Genomic DNA, 19466 nt, shown 5'->3' on the forward strand with positions numbered 1-19466 from the left:
TCCTTCTTGCTTTTTTCCCTGTCTTCTTCTGCTTCAAAGCCCGCAACTCTCTGCTGTGCCCCAGGGTTAATTAACATGAACCAAACTGTGAATGATCAGAGAGAATGGGAAATCTCCAAAGGTTAAGTGTCACATGGGAAACGTGTTGTCAGAAGAAGAAGAAGGAAAAGGAGGCTGTTTTTTTTTTCCTCCTGCGCGTTCAAAATCAAATGAGAGGGTAGCGCTGCAGAGAGGGAAGAAATTTGTAGACACCTTTCCAAAACTTTGCATTTCTCCTGTCAGAGGAGGCAGAGCTTCACCGTCTGCCTTCAAACAATATCTGTAATTCTGTGACATTTTCATGAACAAAAGAACTCTCTCTTTTTTCTCTGACTTGCTGCTACTTTCGATGGATTTGCTCCTCTATTTTTGTATAAAACCGTTCTAATTCGCGTTAGAGAAGTACACACAACACAGCTCCGTAAAGTGATAAGCAAAAGCTTTGCGGGGGGAAAAAAAACACATCCATCACAAAGTTAATCACTGCTTTTAAAGACCCACTCATTGAAATTGTGTCTCCTCTTGGTTTATCCCAGGAGGGGAAAAAAGAAAATGACTTCATGATCCACAGATATCCTGGATAGCATGTCTTGCAGGTGAAACAGTATGATTTCCCTCTGTAATAATTAACATGGGCTCCTCTTCTCTCCCTGTGGCTTGTCGCTGACATTTGGTTCATGCTTGAGTGTCTGCCTAGCTGATTTCAATCTCTTGCATGAAGGTGAGGGTGTGTTTGCGCGTGTGTCTGTGTGTGCGTGCATAGGGTCCGGTGGCCAGTCTGACAAGGACATCGGCGACAGAGCCTGCCTTTAGTAGACGGGATTAAGAATCATGACAATATGGATTAGAGACCCACTCGGTCAGGCCTGAACCTCCAACAGGTTAGAGCCTGAAAGCCAAACACGGAAACACAAATGAGTCTTGTCAGTGTGCTTGTGTTCCTGCAAAACTGCATTATGTAAAGGGTCATATCTCACTCGCTTCTGAATACATATTTTGACAGTTCCCAAATTTATCACACCGATCTCGATACATTTTGTCTGCGGTGACATGCCGTGTTGATTTACACCGTGCTCCGAGGATGAGAACGCCTCAGAATGGTCACCTCATCCACGGCTGCAACAAGCCTTATTTTACATTATTACATTATGTATGCAGGCTTGAGTATGGATAATGGATGAATCTAAAGCAAAGCAGTTTAATTACCCACCATCATTCTGTCTCACCTTGCTGCAGAGCACACATCTTATTAGCCATGGTGTAAATAATCATTAATATGCCACCCTGATAAAGACTGTCCTTATCCTTGCTGTTCTTGGTATATTATCACCATCGCGGCAAAGTACACACACCCCAAACTGATCCGGTGGCATGTGCAAACAACAGAGGAGCTGCTGACGCTGGGGCCAGACCATTACAACCACTTCACAGAAAATTATCATTAGTGCATCTGGCTGGAGGCCACGCAGCCCCATCAAAAGATTAAACTGTACCCACACAGTGTACATACATGCATCCTGTATGATATAAAACCCAGTGCTTCCGTAATCTATGTCAGTCACTCGATCAAAGCGAGTGGATCACAACAATCCTTGTCAGAAAATTCACTTTTGCACATTTCGGCGCACCGGCGAGTGGCAGAACAGACGCGAGGGATGAGGGCCGTCTCTGGGAGGAGGGGAGACAGTAGATATAGATAGAAAGCATGTAGGTTAACCAGCCACGGGGTATTCTCATTCATTCAGCACATGGCAATAGAGAGGAAGCTTCAAGCAAAGAGAGAAGTCAGCATCCAGTCCAGCCCTGAGCACCAAATACTGCTGATCTGATAGAAAAGTGTGGTTATGTCTCCAGGCAGGTTTTTGAACAAACTGGATTGTGACTAGTATCAGACATGATTGATATAAGGTACAATTAATAAGAGAGCATTATCTTTTTGTTTAATGCAAACTGACCCTTATATGTGTACATGCTGTATCAAACAGGCTGATCTGAAGTAGGACATCCACAGTGTGCATCAAGGATAACCTTCTTCAGGATCCTTCCGGCTTCTCAGGATGACAGCAGCTGAACTCTTCAAAGACATAAACTGTGTTGCATGTACACAAAGCTCTTTTATAAACTTCTCGACGTCTTTTTCTTTTCTTTTTTTTTGTCTGCAGATGGACTGACTGCAGCCAGGACCCAAGAGGAGACAGGCCCTATTCTGCTCTCTTCTGTTGTTTCAATTACCAGTCTACTGTACAAAGGAGGCAGCCTGATGGCATGACGAGTGTGCAGCGCTCTTCTGCCTGCGCTGTTGTCTCAGTTTGAGCCTCATAAAAGGAAGCGGGCCTGACGATGCCAGAGGCGGAGGATCCGGCTCTGCGGTCTGAGCAGAGAAACATCAGCAGAGTGTTATTCTTTAGAAGGCGATGTCCTTCAGTGTGGTGCCAACTCTCCCTGGGGCAGCAGCAGCGTAAGACACAACCTCTTATTTACCATATACAGGATCTCTCCGTGCCCTTAACGAGCCAGGATATTCAGCAATCACGGAGACAAAGGCCACGCTTTCACTGAAGAAGCTGTGGTTTTGCTGAATTAAATAATGATAATTAAGAAAATATTAATCAAACTCTGGCTCTCTCGGCTCTGTAGCTGTGTTGAGGGAGCGGGTCCTCCAGCTTAGCCTGTAGGAGTTCTCATTTAGAGTGTGCCTGCGACCTATAGGGCTGCAGGCAAACACGCACACACACACACACACAATTAAAAGCAGACCTTGGTGGCCTACTACTCTATAATTAAACACCCTTTGGTGCCCTGCACAAAAATTCTGAGCCGGGTTCACACGTGTCAAGAAGAGAGGGAGAGATGAGAAGAAAGGTGAAGAAGCCGTCGGTCGTCTAAGTTGCAAGTTCTGTTCAATTCGATGAATTAATAAAAAGCACAAACTAATACCTTCCCAATGTGCAGTTGGTATGTCTGGCGGGCCGGCAGCAGCTACACAGCTGTACTGTGAAACTTTAATGCTGCTGGATGCCTGCAGCGCTGCCTGGGCTTTGTCTCTGAGGTGAAGCTTTCCACATGTTCCATCTTAAGTGGGACAAGTATTAGAAAAAGGAACAGGATGCTTCTGACCTTTTGAGGCTGGAACCAAAAAGATGCAGCAAATCCTGACAGCTGGCACCGGTCATGGCTTCCTCAACAGCATCTATTCTAAACATTAAGCGATCAGAAATCTCCTCCCAAATTCAAATGTTATTAGGTGATTATGTGGCATCATTCTTCACCTTTTAGGCTTCAGAGTGCTTGTCATTTGGCTCTAGTTGTTATGGTAATGCAAGGTATTCCATCTCCTTCCCAGCATGCTCTGTGTTTGACATTCATGGGGTTAGAGTCCTCTGAATGATGAAGTGCCAGCGTTTGGGACGGTAAATTGCATCGTTTCAATTGAGAAGAGAGTTCCCCTTGGGTTTGCTGGAGGTCCCTACGGGCTGGCCTTGAACAGAACAGCATGTTGTACATCCATATAAAAAAGGGAAAAATATGGTGGTACTTTCCTCTTTATGATGCAGAGATTAATCTGTCACCATATTCACGCATAAATCTCCCTCCCTGCTTTGCAAAATACTGTTTTACCTTACTTTACGCTATATTTTATTTTTTTATTGCCTATAAACATAAACCATCACAAAGGGCTAATGTTCTCATCAATATTATTACAAAATGATCATAAATCCACTGCCTTGTTAAAATCTGAAGCCATTTCTCTCCTTAGCTACTCAACCAGTGGAAATATTGGACAGAAGCATTATTTTACCAGACAGTTTCTCTCACAATCGTAGATGATCTTCTATCATATCAGAGCCTCGGTACATCACTTTGTTTTCATTAGATTATTAAGTCCGTGCGCTTTCCCTCACATCCTTTTCCTCATCGCTGTGTTCAGCAGTACTGATCTTGCCTTTTGGGGCCATTTTTTCCTTATACTTCAGTAGAAATGCCTTGATAACACTGTGGTGGTTATTTCATCCTGAGAGACCACAAACTAAACAGCAGAAACACACTGTATAGACGCTTGTTTAGTGGTATGCAAATCATCTTTGCCAGAGGTAAAATTAACATTTTTAATTAAAATATTAGCACCAAACAAACACAGAAAAACACACTAATGATTAAATCATCTTGATGGAACCTCATAGTGGAAAATGAGGAAGATTTCTCATATTTCTTAGTCTGAAAAGTTGCTGCATGGATGAGACGTTCAGACGTGAAGTCACCAGTTTGCAAACAGTGCAGTCAAAGTGAGAATTCAAACACAATTATTTTAACTGTGAATTTTTTAATTCATAAGATGAAAAACAGTTTGATTTTCATCCCCTGTATGTGCAAATAAAATGTTGTCTGTAGCTCTATTTTCATTCATTTTCACTTAATTTGCTACTTCCAGTCGTTAGGAAAAAGGACGACATGTAAAGATGTCATTTGAGATCAAACATTTCATTTTATTAAAATGTGGAACGTCTCTGCATTTCTGCAGCAGGTATCAGATTTTATGAGGCCTTCAGACACTGAGGAGCTGCAACTTCTTGCAGTTGCTTTTAATGTTACTATAGCGCCCTCTAATGGTTGTCCATGTGAACATCAACTAAGAACAAACTCGGAAGCAAGGAAAGTAAGGAATGAAACTCTAACAAAGCAACTTTATTGCCGCTTCACGGTCACAACCGCAGGATGTAACACAGATTCTTCATGAATCAAAAAGATAAATTTATCTCCTTGGATGTTGTGCTCACGTGTGTGTGTGCAGAGACAGGAGGAGTGGCTGGTGCTGCAGTTTGGTCCAAGTGTGATATTCATAAGCCCACCTTTCCATTGCACCTTTCCAGTGGAGGAAAATGCAGCACGGATGTTTATTGCTCCGGTCCACACAGGCCGAGCAGCACCTTCTGGTAGTCTCCCTTAGTGTGTTCCTGCAGAAACACAGCAGCTTAGAGGGGCTGCATGACTGTAAATCAGTAATAAGCCAGTTACAGGCTGTACGGTTCACTTACCATAATAGTGTTTTGCAGTGACTGTCCAAAGCTGGTCTTGTATTCAGAGCAGATCTTCTTCAGGTCAACCTCGCAGCGTGACACAATAATTCTGGTCACAATCTTCTCTTTGGCTCCTTTACTCTGTGCAGATGAGCATAAGTCAGCACTTACTTAAACTCGTACATTCTCTAAACTTAACTACAGCAGCTGATGCAACACTGTTGTAAGATGATGATTTTGCCAACTTTGGATTCAGAGTTCCTGCAGCAAAATTGCACTTTCACAAGTAGACGTACTTCTTACATCTGTTAAAAAAAAAAAAAAGTCTAGCCCTCAAAATAGCCACATTTCAACATGAGGAAAGACAGCAGCACTGTAACTACCTTCATGGCTTCATTCAGTCTTTTGGCAAAGTACAGCTGTTTGTTTTCAAAGCACTGAACTGGAACAGAAGAAAAACAGAGGAAATATCCACAATAATGCATCTTGTATTTGACAGATGATTTTCTTTTGTAGGAGCGGAGGTAAAAGAAGTGAATATTTACTTCAGATAATAATAGGGTCACTGTCAATTCAAAGTAACTACTTGCATTAATAATATGAATTACTGATCAAATGTATGTGTACCTAGCACCAGAAAGGACTTCTGCAAGTCTCCTTTAACTTCCTTCACAATGCTCTCCTGCATGTCGTAGGGGCTGTAACTCTTGTACCTCTGAAACACTGACAAGAAGAGAAAAATGATGAACTGACTGCTGATGGGTACATTTTTATAAATCATTAAGGAGATAAAAATCAGTACAGAAAACAGGGGGTCTGTCTCACCTTTCTGCAGGTGGGCTACATTTCTCTCAGACATGATGGAGATCCAGGTCGCCACATCAGTTCCTTTTATTTTCACTCCGGCGTCATAGAGAGCCTGAGTTGAATCGACAAAACACCAATAAACACAACTTTGTGAAATAAGAGTGGCGCAACTTAAGTATTATCATCCAAAAAAATTTCCGTTGCACAAAGTTTGCTTTTTCAAGAGTAACTGACAAATGGAAAACTTACTCTGGCATCTTCATCGATCTTTTCATAGTCTACAACGGCGGATGGCTCTGCTCTCTTGGTCTGCACAGAAGTAAGACATGACTCAGGTCAGTTTGACTGTACAGGTGCAGTAACATGAATAATAAAGACGAGTCTCACCTGCACAAGAGCCAAGAGCAGCTTAGCAAAGTTCCCAGAGGTGTCACCTGCCACGTCTTTCTCCAGTTCCTTCTTGAACACTGCGGGAAAAAATACTTTAAGCATTTAGCTCTGCATAACCAGAGTAATCACATCGCTGTTGAATTCATGGTTCAAGGACTTTTGACGTCTGGGATGTTTTGGACTTACACTCCTTGTAGACCTTCTTGATCTCCACCAGCTCATCATTGGTGCGTGAGCACAAAATCTCAATCAGCGTTTCTTCATCTGTTCCTAAGCCCTGAAAGAGACTTTTATTACTTTTTATACATGATACTTTAAGATTTATGCAATTAAAATGTAGATCGTGGTGTAGCAAAAAGCAAGCTTCGTCATTTTTCCAGTAGAGGGCAGTGTAACCCTTCAGTCATATCCACTGACACTGAGCTCAGATGATACCGTCTGTGTCCTTTACCTTGATAGAGCCTCTGATCTCTGAGGCATCGTACTGGGTCGTGCTCTTCATCAGTCCAAGGATCACTGTTTCCAGAGAGCCAGACAGCGCTCCCTTCAGGGCTGTGATCATGTCCTAAAAATACAGCAGCGTTACCTGAATGAACTTAAAGTATCTCTTGGTGTTAGAGACACCAAGTAATCAGAGCTGTGAAGAATTGGGGATTTTCTGTCAAAGTCTACTGTACCTTCTTTGCCCTCTTTTCATATGCAAAAGCAATTTCTCTCCTTTGTGCGTATGTCCGCTTTGTTAGGACATCAATGATGGTCTGTTCATCCACTCCTAATGTTAGGAGGGGAAAAACAATTTTAGTATGTATTGTGTGTGTGTGTGTGTGTGTGTGTGTGTGTGTGTGTGTGTGTGTGTGTGTGTGTGTGTGTGGGAGTAAAATTAGGAGGAATATGATATAAAAACTAAATTATCAGCCAAAAATGAAGCATGATGTAAGTGGAGGAAAGTACATTTAAAGTACAGTGTCTATACTGCAGTTTTTACTTCACTACATTAATGTAGTTACTAGTTACTCTGCAGACTCAGATTAATACAAATTAATTATAATGTATTATTTTAGATTAAACAGACCAGAAGCATATCAATACAACCCCAACTCCAAAAAAGTTGGGATGCTGTGAGTCCATGTAGTAACATCCTTTATGCAATCATGTGTTCACAAAGTGGTGAACCTCGCTCCATCCTCGCTTGTGAACGACTGAGCGTTTCCAGGATGCTCCTTTCATACCCAATCATGATCTCATCACCTGTTAACAATGAACCTGTTTACCTGTGGAATGTTCCAAACAGCTGTTTTTGGAGCATTCCACAACTTTCCCAGTGTTTAGGATGACACATATTTGGTTGTGACAAACATTTTGGCTGATTTATATGTGATAAGTCTTACAGTCTTTAACCTTTGTCGGCAAAGAAAACGTATGAGTTTGTTGAGCGAGTTCGTAAAAAGACGGTGATATTCAAGTTTTCCAGGAAGAATTTGAGCAGTGAGATATTCTGACCATTATTTAGCAGTGTGAGCTGTATTGTGAATGGTGAGGGCCTACAAGCGCCATAGTAGGTTTGGAGTCGTTTGAACATACAATATGTAAATGTTTACATGTTTCATGTTTAATAAGTAGTGAAGTGTGGGCTTTTTTGAAGAATAAACTCAAATATAAGAATGCCTGGAAGCAAACTCAGCGTGCTTTAACACATGATGGTGGTCACAAGGTATTTTCCCCCTCATTCCCTAATAATTAAAGACACATCACTCCACACAGGACATATTCTTCATAAAAACAAAACGATGGGCTGCTGAAAAGTTAGCGCCCAGACTGCTGCCAACAGCTCTCAGTCAGCGGCCAGAACAGAGCTCTGCCAGCGCTGAGGTTAGAAAAGCTGGCTGCATGTCATATGGTCAAAACATTTTAAGCCAGGACGCTGACTCACAAATACCAGCTTCTCTTCTCGAGAGAGTGGTTGCAGAACCAAGCGCTGATTTTTTTCTGAACAAAATGTACAGTGCTGTGTCTTGCCTTTGGTTTTGATAGCAGTCTCTATTCTGGCGGCATCCCTGTCAGGGTCGAAGTCCACAGCAGGTACCACAGTGGGGAATGTGGGTTCAAAGGACTGAGGATTCAAAGCAAGTTAAGAGTGAGAGATAAACCTGATGCCATATTAAAATAAACAGTAGTCAGTGTACATAATTTTCTGTATGAGAAAGCATGACATTACCCCAACGTTGATAGACAGCTGCCCCAGAAACTCTGATACCATCGCCATTTTGACTGTCCTGGAAAAGGCGACAAAACCGTTAACGATCCTGTCATCACATCTCATTGTAATCCAATCACTGACTTGTCTGAGCTGAACCACGTCAGGGGTTGTGTTTGTTGCGTCTCAAGATATGATCACTTGGGCCTACAAGGAAATGTCTTCTACACAGAAACTTGTGTGTGTTCATTTGTCTTCACTGTGCTTTCATATTCACATTCAGAGCAGTTTTTAGTAAAATGGTTATACTGACAATCCACTAACTCTTTCAAATCCTAACACACATCCTCAACTGCAACCCCAAAGAGACACACCCTGGAAAATGCTACTGTGATGGAATCTGCTATGACAACAGTGCACCAAGAAAGCGGGTTAGAGAAGTCACACCGGAGAGCAGGAATTCATTCTTACTGAAGCAAAAGTCAAGCAAAGGAACATGTTTAAACAAACTGTGCGGTAATCATCAGTGTGAAGATCATCACAGTTAGTCCACATTAGAAAGTAGAATGACTGAACTTACCTTGGTTGTTAAAGTTGAGATGATGCAGAGATTTGTCCAGGCAGTGTTCAAGTAGAAAGGGTGTGGAGGTTTAACTTTGCTGGCACAGAAGGAGGCTTCCCCTTTCACCTCCCCCCAACTCACATTCCCTCCCCTTTCCATGCACTCATGACTCCACCCTGTTCCACAAGAAGCCACTGGTAGCTCAAGCAAGGCAGCTCGAAGTTTTAAAGCTTTGTGAAAAAGTTTTCCCACACACACGCCTCCACACATGCACGCACACACACACTTCAAAGTGTTTGGAGCTCTGTGGCTTCAGGGGATTTCTATGACTTTGTCTACAGTCCAGGTAATAAACAGTTCCACGGTGCATTACAAACACTAATCACACTCCCACATGAATACTTGGAAAGTTTATTGTTGGTCTGTTTTCAGAAAGCTTTACTATTGACAACATATACAAAAACAAAATAAAAACTGACTGAGTCTACTCTGTAAAAAGTGCTTCAGCATTCACATTTATATTTAAGATCAGAATGTATGAAACCATATTGACATGAATGACGCTGGTAGTGCTTTACTCATACTTTTTACATGTGATTTTATATAGACTTCTGAATTAGCTTTTTAATATACTTGTTTCTCCTTGCGGCACGTTTGCTTTTTTTCTTCTTCTTCGTGTTGCCTCCTCCATTTACGTTGTCCTTTGGCTTCCCAGCTCCATGGCTGCTGGCCTGCGATGACCCATCTTTTGTTTTCTGGTGGGATAAAAGGAAGGTAAAATGTTGCATCTTTAAATAACTGGGGCTGAATTCAAGCAGCATCATATATTACACCTGCAAACAATATTTTTCATTGAGATGTACAAACATCAATGGCAAATGTTTACAAATGACCAGATGAAAACTTGTTTTCCTTTGCAGTTTCCCAAGTCAAAAGATGTATTAATGTCTTTGCTATGTGGAATTTCAGACAGGCATCCAACGAATGTCTCAGGGTCTACACCAATAAAGCCTGCTGAGCTGTTGTTGATTGCTGTCTATTGTTCCTGCTGTTTGGCTGGCAAATTACACAGCAGTGTGCTGGTTCAGCCTGTCTGATAAGAAAATGGCCACAGGCTTTGCATGCACCACAAATTAGTGGGAGACTGTGTTACATTTATCTTGGCTTTCAGAGAATATCTGCAACCTCCATCGCTATTAGAATTTACCCAGTGTCATCTATCAATGCATGAACTATGCTGACATGAGTTAAGTACACACCTTCAGTGGGAAGGTGCAAGGGACACGGCTGTGTTTCTGGTGGAAGGGCAAGACCACAGCTGGATCAACAGGTATCCATGGCACGAGGCTGGAGGCAGGGGGCTGTGGGACAGAGCTGTGGACCTGCTGCAGGTTGTATGTCCCCCGACTCATTTTCCCATCAGACGCTTTTAAAAAGGTCACAAACGGTTCCCCTGCCTTGTGCGCAATCAGGTATTGTCCTTCCTCTAGCCTACAAAACCAAATCAAGTCATCGAGGGCATGTTCAAGTCAAAAAGGCACACACTGAAACATGCTGAAGCATTCTGAGGGGTTTCTTGCTTCCTGCCAAATGACTGGAATGTAAGTGAACAGAGCCTTAAGAAAGCAGGAGGTGACACATCTATTGTGTGTCCTTGAGTAATCGACTGTGCAACCCTCCAACACAAACATGAAGGCAGACCAACGTCACATTTTTAGCCCGAGGCTGTCAGGCCTGACTGTACAGCAATTTCATCATGTTCAGCAGACTGTGACGACAGATGTGCCCAGACAACTCCTCTGCAGATGTTGTCCGAATAAACAAAAAATTTTTGACACAGACCTAACCCTTTGAACTCATATGAATTTTTACAGTTTTTACACATACAACATAAAAACTGTTGCATTAAATCAAAAAATGTGAAGCCAGCCCAGACCAACATTTTTCTGCAAAATGGTTTTATTGTAAACAGTCTTAGAAAAGCAATACATTTGCAAAATGAGCAGATTAGATCCTACTGAGAGCTCAACGCTAATAATCTACACACAAAACCAACACAATGTTCTCAACAACTTACCCAGTCAGCTTTTTCAGGAGGTGGTGCAGTATATTCAGTGACTTGGACGGCCTGTGGATGGAAAAGAGACATCATCAGGTTACAGCTTGTCTTCTTTGGCAGGGATCTAAATTTCAACACTACCGATGACAAAACTATAGGGGATGATTGCCATCACTGATCAAAAGGCTCAGATTATTGATAAACTAACTGAATCTCTAGATGCCAACCTCTTAAGTAACATCATCATACAGAGGCGTTTCGGTTAATCCTAATCATCTGCACACATTTGTTGTATCGACTCACTTGAACCCACAGGAGACGTTCTGTTTCCAGTCGTCAGGCAGCTTTCTCAGCAGAGCTACTTTTGATGTGTGAGCACTGATGTGAGCTACGGAGACAGAAAGGGATGGCGAGAGATACGCTGAGAGAAGAACAGGAGCTAACGAGTGTGCACATCAAGAGCTTCTCTTCATCATCAATGCCATTCTGAGTGCTTATAAAGTGATTAGTCTGTGATGATTTACCATCATTGTTACAAGCCTGAGTGGGCGGTAAGAAATGTGTGTTGGTCCCGTTTCCTGCCTCCCATTGCAGCTTTTAATGCCTGCTGATTTCAACAGTGCCTTCCTACAATTATGGGCTGCTATGGATTCTTTAACCACAGCCATAAATACACAACTGGGGGATGGCACATGATGAACCATGTGATGAACTACGAACCAGTCAGCAATGAAGTCTTTTATCAGCTGTTCCTGTTGCATAATGACATTAAGTGGGAGACATTTATTCTACATTGAATAAAGCTTGATTGTGTTCTCACTGGCTATTTCTTTTCCTGTACTACTCTCAGCAACTGAGGACACTACAAGATCTAATACTTACAACACAATCTAGGGTCTCACATGCCTGATGTAAGCTTACATCCACTTTTTTGGCTAAGCTGTTTATAGCAGTGAAACTGATCATAAGGAACCAAGCTTGTTCTACTGCCAGCTACTCTGATGACTCTACCCTGATGACCTCCAGTATGTCAACTATGCTAACAGACTGGAAAGGGGTGTAATTTAAACGCTGTTTTGTTGTCTACATTAGACGGAAAAGAATTCATTACACTGGGTACATAACAGAGTACATTTCCACCAACACAAGTCAACAAATCAATGAACCTAGTATAGAAAAAGCCTGGTGTCCCTCCCTCAGTCTTGAGTGCATGTAAGTCGACAATATAATTTAGGGGAATTTAACTCGAGTTCAAAACAACATTTAGCTGAGCTCGGCACACTGAATTCTTTGTAATTCCCAACAATCAAGTGTGGCTGTAGTTATGGCAACAAAGTAAACTGAATGACTACACAGTCACAGGAGGACGGTGAGTCATCTGAAGGCTATTCCATTGGTTTGTGGGAGGATTTGCCATGTGGTCTCTACTAAACCCTCAGATGGAAGCAGAAGAGAAAATGTTCTTTTTTTATCCACATAAATGTTACCTTGACTATTTTCTTGGTAATTAAGTTGAAAAATGAGACCAAAGGGATATTCCTCATTACACTAGAACTGAGAATTTGGAAACATTTCTGTCTTGATTTTCACTGAATTTAGAAGGGTTGAAGGTCAAAGTGATGATGGTTTTACCTATGTAGGATACAGTGCTGGAGTGGAGCAATGTCTCAGTCCACAGCTGGCAAGCCTCACTGCTGGTTAGACACTCAACACCGTAATTCAACTGGTACTCCAGCTTGGGTAAGACGTGCACTGGCACATACTGTTGGGGCAGAAAACAGAGCAGAAATAGGACTGTTCTATGCACTAATTTGTGAAAATAATCTACAAAGTTCTGGAGGATGAGTATAGATTAAAATACCTGGTTTTGGCCGCCGTCTACTTTCCTGGTGTGGGTCAGTGACACAGAGCTGCGCACCATGAGCAGTAAATCTTGCAGGCTGTAGAGCTTGTACAGCAAGTTGCCTTCCTCTGGAGCCTCATAATCTTGTTCATCTTCCACACCGGCCTGCAGGTCTTGTGACAGTATTTCTGCATAGGGAGTGGGAAACAATAATGCACCGCATACTAATTAGGAACATGGATACAACTTAAAATCACAAAATAAAGATCTATTTGATGCTTACTTTTGTGCGCTGTAGTAGTGATGTTGACCACTGGTGCAGATTCATGAGGAGCAGCCCGGGTCTCTCCATCCTGGTTCTGGTTTCTTTCTAAATATGAGGACACGCAAGGCTTAACCAGAGATATCGGAGGGGGCTGAGCAGAGGGTCCCATACATTGGGTAGGTGGGGTGGTCTCCGGGGATACAGTGGAGCATTTGGCTGTGTCATTGGCAGAGTTGAACATGGCTGTCTGCATGCACAGGATCTCACTCAGCTGGTCTCCAGATACCTTTGCTCTTTTGGATTGCCGCTTTTGCCTTTTAGCTTTTTGAGGGGAAGACGACTCTGAATTTACAGGCACAGACTCAGAGACGGGGGTAGTTGTGGGGTCTGAAGAGCATGATGCAGTCTTAGGCTTAGATGGTGTTGCTGATGGAGACACAGAGTCATCAATGACCAGCTTCTCATCATCTGAGTCTCCTGTAAAAGTTTGGTCTTCATCCCTTTCTTGAACAGAGTCCAGTTTCCTTTTTTCAGATTTTCGTAAAATGGTCTCACTCACACCTGGCTGCGTTGTCTCCTTTGTTACGGGATCATCCATATCTGTCAATGAGGGGTTCATGTCTTCTGAACTGCTGCTAGTGTTTACAAGGTGCTCAATGGACCTTTTAGCCTTACTTAAAGGTTGGGAACTTGTGGCTTTTTCACTTTTAACACATGCATCCAGCTCATTCTGTACCTTCTGCATCTGGGTGGTTTTACTGGGTGTCTTCTCTCCGAATGTCTCCAGGTCAGTTAGGTCCACCTCAAAGTCAATGCCACTGTTTTCAAAACACACTAAATTTCTTTGGGTGCTCTCCTGATTTAGATACAGAAAAAAAGGATCATTGGTCTGATGAAATAAGGCCATGTACATGAACCACATCCATTTGTGCATCAACATACCTGTGAGATTTGCTGCTCTTTCAAAGGAAATTGTGTCATGACATGGAACACATTTTTACTTCCATTCTTCTTGATGGAAAGCTTCAAACTCTCCTCATGGTAGATATGGCTCCTTTCTCTTGCTGTCATTTCAGTCTTTGGAAGGGGTGAGTCTATGTACACAGTCTTCTTCTGACTACTGCCTGTAAATAAGACATATGAAATAAAGAAGGTGTGAAACAGTGCCACTGTGAGGCCATTCAATGTCATTACACACTGACTGAGCTCAGATTTTCTGAGTGGTACAGGCAGTATTTCTTTAACAAATTAATGATTAAAAAGGTTTCAATCCCCAAATGATAGGAGATGACTATTCTGCAAAATCCTTTTCAGTTTACAGTGAATGTAATGTCCTTGTGCTTTATATTCTAAACATCATGCAATTTTTAAAAAACTTTGAAACATGTCATAGTCCAGTAGCATTCTACAGCATAAAGCTTCTTTCCTTTGTAAATTGTATTTAGCAAGCTAAAGTCAGATGGGTACAAACCCAATACAATAGAGGAGACAATAACACTAAACTCCAAGAGTAGGCTTCTGTTTTTGCAAACTTGTAAATACACTCAGGTACTTCACTGAGGTCATTATTGCATCTCTGGTAAATTTAAATATCTTTTTTTTTTAGTTAGTAGTTAAGATGCAGGATACTGTAAGTATATCATTCAGAATCCAAAAGACTTGAATTCTAACATCTGGCCTTAACAGGAAAAAAAAGGATGTTTATTTGAGGGCATGCTTGACAGCTGAAAGTGAACAGCAACACAAAGAGGATAGAGAAAAAAACAGAGAGGGGGAACAGGCATGTGTTGTTTTTAAGAATTGTTACATGTTAGGCGTGAAGCCCAATTTGACCTCAATCAAACCAACTTATCCCACCCTATCAGCCTGAGTAGCTGAAGGATGATGCCGTACCTTTTCCTGTGTTTAGTTTGACCCAAACAGGCACTTCCCACTGCTCTCCAAAGTCAGGGCCATGGTTGTCTAATAGCCTGACCAGCGCAGCTCGAGTCAGACACACGTGAGGCTCATAACGTGCGCACAGGTTCTCTGCATTATTATCACTGCTGATTGTCTGTAGAGAAAAACAAGACTACATCACACTACAATAATCTGCTGCATCAGTCAAACAAACACATGTAGCTACACAACTGTCTGCAATAAATTGCACTTTGACAGTACAGTGTGTGACCTGGCATCTTTCAGAAACACAATTAGTACTGCTTGTGCTGAGCAAGACATGAACACCCTCTGGTGTCTTTTGTGAAAACTGCAAGAGCTAAAATGGAGTTACAATAGACCTGCGGTCATGAATCCCATTCTAGCAGTAAAACATCTTTGTGACTTACTTTATTGGAGTAATTAAAAAAGCGAGACAATTGCTTACAGCATGCATGTCCTTAGCTTTTTTAGCTGGAGGATTCTCTGATGAAACACTCTGATAATCCGATGCAAGCTGTGCGTCAGCAGGCACTATCTTGTGGTCTGTAATATCCACATTGCCCTGGAGAAATAAAGGGTACAAATATGGAAATAGAGGAGGTGAATCAACACCAAAAGGCTGATTCTGCAATTCAACACTTCAAGATGAAAGATTGAAAAGAAAAGTGGACAATGGCATTTATAAACTACTGAAGTACATGAGGTGATAATCCTACACGTTTGGGACTAAAACACCTCCTTTAAAAGTACATTACCATGATTAGCAGCTGTTTTTCAAAGGTCAGTGTCAGCCCAGGGTTGAATGTTCCCCCTGTCAAACTAGTCATCTCATGGATCTGGTAAAGCTGAGGAAATATCTTAATGCACTCCAAACAGCCCCTGAGGACATCCTGAAAAAGAAATCAGGGCTGTGTTTTAAAACGATTGGACAAACATCTCACAGAGCTGATGGCAGGAACAATCCACATATCAGTACCTCTGAATATTGCATAGCTCCTTGTGATATGAATTTGTAGTCGTCAGCACATATTTTGGCCACATCTTGCAGGTACCTCATGAACTGCATCACTTCATTGTTGACTCGTGCCGTCAATCTCTGAAATATTAGAGCAGATTCTATGAAGAAGTGTGGCAAAAGGGACTGGCAGGATTAAAATACCATTAAGGAAAAAATGTTGGTACTTCTGGAGGATCCCTTGTTTTCTTCATCAAAAAGTCAAGATAAGTCTTCTGCTCTTTGCTGGACAGGCTTGATACACAGAAGAAGGGCAGTCTGGGTTCAGGATAAGCAGCATCCTCCTCATTCTCAGTCTGCTTGAGCTCTACTTGTGATTTTTTAGCACCCTTACATTCTTCTACAGCATTGTCTGCACACGGATCATCACTATCACAGCTGTCCCAATGGGACTCTTCCTTGCTGATGCAACTGTTGTCTTTAAACTCTGCTCCTTCTTCTGTGGAGGGAGAGCAGGAGGCTTTCACAGCCCCAACATCACACTCCTGTTTTATGTTTGCTTTCTCTACAGGACTTCGGGAAGGACAAAAAAAAAAAAAAAGCAGGAGAAAAGAACACGTCAGATTAACACTGACTAGCTGACCTTAAAAAACACAGTAAAAATGCACATGAACTGATGCATTACTTATCACGTTACTTTATTGAAATACCTTTGTAGAAAGGCCCACAGTTCTCTGATATTAGGTGCAAGTGAATATTTGTCATAGAGATCTCTGGTGAAGAAAGGAGCCTCAGGGATAGGAGGGTCCTCCCTTAAATTAAAAGGAGAAAATACATATAGAGACAAACTTAGATTAGTGCACACGACAAATGACGATTACTCTATGCAGTGGATGACTCAGGTATAGTGCCATTCTTTACTGCTTTCAAAAATGTACCACCCCTGAGTTAATGTCCACATAAAAAGCAAACAATTTGACATGAAATGCTCAAGAAGCGGCAACTCCATTTCAAAGGTTTGCTATAAAAAAACCCCTCTAAAATCCATGCTTAATTTCATAAATATTTGAGCTACGACAACATTAACAATTTTCCAGAAGAAATAAGAAACACCCAATAGACATAAAATCATTCAGCTGTAAAGAATTCAGAATGTGTGTAATATATAATAGTGTATTACATTATATCACAACATACATCAGACCATTGTTTTTAATATTATGTCTGACCTGGCTGTCAGGTATAAATGTTTATCATTTTATGAGCCAAACACACACTTCCTGAATGGCATATAGACATAAATAAAGTCAAATAAATAAACCGTACTGTACACACATTTATTTTATGCTGGATGAGTATCCAGCAAGCGATAGCTGAGGGTGGGTGGCACATAAACGCCAATTAAACGATATTTAGTGATGCATCTATTTCCCTTTAACAGTTGGTCTATAATAGATTATGTTGCATTATAAAACATATCCTAGTTATAGTTTGAAAATGCTATGATATTAATATATTTCAATAGTTTTTTTGCCATGTGATTTGAAATTACTTTAACTTAAGCTAATACAACTATACCATGCAGATTGTTTGTTTCGTCCCAAAATTTAACAAAAAAATGCAAGTAAAGCTAAGTTTTCATATCGTTATCGGTAAAAAGGGAGAAACTAAACTAAGCTCACAGCCAAGCATCAAGTCAGGTACACACAAAACTTCTCTTTTACATCCTCCAACATACAAGCTAAGGCTAACAATATGTCGTTATCGTTAACTTAATGTTGTCAAAACTAACAGTAACAGTTGTTTAGCTAGTCCGAAAAAAATATGCATATAGACTAGCTAAACATGCCATAAAATGGTTTTTAAAAAACATTTCCTTCGATGCAAAAGAGCCCTATGTGGCTAACTTATCTTTAACTTATCTTATTAAAGCGGATTGACTCAGCTAATGGTAACCTCGTGCAGTTCTCTCTTTTAATCTTTCCCAGTACGTACTCGTGTATTAAATGTCACAGCAAACGCTGACAAATAACCGGTACGATACCAGTAATATAATGGTAATAACTGTCCGGTTAAAGCTCACTTTTATTATAAAAACGTAGCTAACGTTTGGTTAGCATAGCTAAGTTAGCTGTCAATCATAACACAACTCTCGGACGCAGTAAGCTAACTAGCTTGTTGACTAACATCAGCTAGCTCAAAGTTTACGTAGCTAGGTTAGTTAACGTAGCCGATTTCTATTAACTGTGTCTGAATCTAACACTGTGTACAACGTTCAGCCAAAGTTTACGCTTAAAACTTAACTTACCATACTGGCTCCATTACTGTCACAACCTAGCCGTCCGCACGAGTGACAACATTACGTTAAACTTACTGTAAATATGACAGTTAGCATTAGCAAACAAACGTTTGACCGGCGACTTCTTCGTCTAGTGAAATTATACTGTCATTAAAGCACCTTGTGCACATTACTGCCCCCCACCGGACATTAACTGTAGTCGATCTGCCAGTTTACTGTGTACTCCAATGTAGGTCCATGAAACTAGATAATCTTTTCGATACGAATTAAAATAATCTTAAATATCGTCCTGACATTTCCTTGTGGGGTCTGTAAAACCAGAGTAAATCTGTAGATGTGATTCTCAGCTCCAGTGCAGGCACTTTCTGGGCAGACCTACCTGGATCTCTTGCATTTTCGACCCATAATGATGTTCATATCCACATCCGGTCAGGCATTAACCTCAGGATACCTGCTCTGTTGTTTTGGTGAGTTATATTTAAAAATCTTATTAAAATATAATGTCTCAGAAACAGCATTATGAGCATTATTTGGACACAAATAGTTTGAAATTTCCCATTGGTCCAGCTTTAAATGGCAAGAATTATTTTTCATTTGCATTAGGCTAATGATAAAATAATGATACTTTTGCAAATATGTGTGAAGCTGACATTGATAGGTAAGTATGAAAAAAAATAAAAATAAATCACTTCATCACAATGGCCAAGGTACTACATTGGAAAATAAGGTGAAACATTAATATTCCCTGTGGGTAAATTGAGTCATTCATTAAAATAAAAGACCTGTTTCCCAGAGAGCTTAGAAACTACAACTAGAATTTGTCAAGTTTGTGCATTGATTGAAGAAAAATGCTCTTTAAAAGAGATTCTCTACATTTCCATTCAGCTCCAGATTTTACATTTTCAGTCGCTGTACATTTCTTTCATACTTCTCTACGTGGACAGAATTGCCCATGGTCACACATTTTAATTATACAGTTCAATGTCATAACTTGTCAGACTGAGTGGGATTTTGATTGATGAAGCTTGTAACGTGCACATTAATGTCTGCATTTATATTTGATATATGTCATGACCACTTCAATGAAGTTCTCTGCTTAATGGCTTAGCTTGATGTGT

General features: G+C 41.1%; 2 protein-coding genes across 3 annotated transcripts; both read right to left on the reverse strand.

Annotated features, from left to right (window-relative positions):
* Positions 1–4505: 4505 nt before the first annotated feature.
* On the reverse strand, positions 4506–9100 carry LOC139337475 (annexin A2-like). Its single transcript, XM_070972066.1, has 13 exons — positions 9026–9100; positions 8467–8524; positions 8268–8361; positions 6929–7023; positions 6703–6816; positions 6438–6528; positions 6249–6328; positions 6111–6170; positions 5880–5973; positions 5682–5777; positions 5438–5496; positions 5073–5195; positions 4506–4991 (listed from the first exon to the last, which is right to left on the reverse strand). The coding sequence occupies exons 2-13, from the start codon at positions 8512–8514 to the stop codon at positions 4932–4934; spliced, it is 1014 nt and encodes a 337-aa protein (XP_070828167.1). The 5' UTR covers positions 8515–8524; positions 9026–9100; the 3' UTR covers positions 4506–4931.
* A 300-nt stretch (positions 9101–9400) lies between these two features.
* On the reverse strand, positions 9401–18494 carry ice2 (interactor of little elongator complex ELL subunit 2). Of its 2 annotated transcripts, none has more exons than XM_070972912.1 (15): positions 18358–18494; positions 16760–16861; positions 16277–16622; positions 16071–16190; positions 15850–15984; positions 15540–15656; positions 15068–15227; positions 14117–14298; positions 13193–14030; positions 12928–13097; positions 12699–12828; positions 11370–11454; positions 11085–11135; positions 10267–10498; positions 9401–9762 (listed from the first exon to the last, which is right to left on the reverse strand). In XM_070972912.1, the coding sequence occupies exons 1-15, from the start codon at positions 18369–18371 to the stop codon at positions 9607–9609; spliced, it is 2838 nt and encodes a 945-aa protein (XP_070829013.1). In that variant the 5' UTR covers positions 18372–18494; the 3' UTR covers positions 9401–9606. The 2 variants fall into 2 exon arrangements, with proteins under 2 accessions (XP_070829013.1, XP_070829014.1); XM_070972913.1 differs by having other exon boundaries at positions 16277–16548; positions 18358–18491.
* Between the last annotated feature and the right edge of the window lie 972 nt (positions 18495–19466).

Source organism: Chaetodon trifascialis, chromosome 10 (assembly GCF_039877785.1).
Source record: "Chaetodon trifascialis isolate fChaTrf1 chromosome 10, fChaTrf1.hap1, whole genome shotgun sequence".
NCBI lineage: Eukaryota > Metazoa > Chordata > Actinopteri > Chaetodontiformes > Chaetodontidae > Chaetodon > Chaetodon trifascialis.

Excerpts from the sequence above, each read along its gene's own strand:
- LOC139337475 (XM_070972066.1), bottom strand. The coding sequence starts at position 8,514 with ATGGCGATGGTATCAGAGTTTCTGGGGCAGCTGTCTATCAACGTTGGG. Across the intron at positions 7,024-8,267 it reads GACTGCTATCAAAACCAAAG|GAGTGGATGAACAGACCATC; the intron begins GCAAGACACAGC and ends TCCTAACATTAG. Across the intron at positions 6,171-6,248 it reads TGCTCTTGGCTCTTGTGCAG|ACCAAGAGAGCAGAGCCATC; the intron begins GTGAGACTCGTC and ends ACTTCTGTGCAG.
- ice2 (XM_070972912.1), bottom strand. Across the intron at positions 14,299-15,067 it reads CAAACTAAACACAGGAAAAG|GCAGTAGTCAGAAGAAGACT; the intron begins GTACGGCATCAT and ends TCTTATTTACAG. Across the intron at positions 12,829-12,927 it reads TAGACGGCGGCCAAAACCAG|TATGTGCCAGTGCACGTCTT; the intron begins GTATTTTAATCT and ends CTGCCCCAACAG.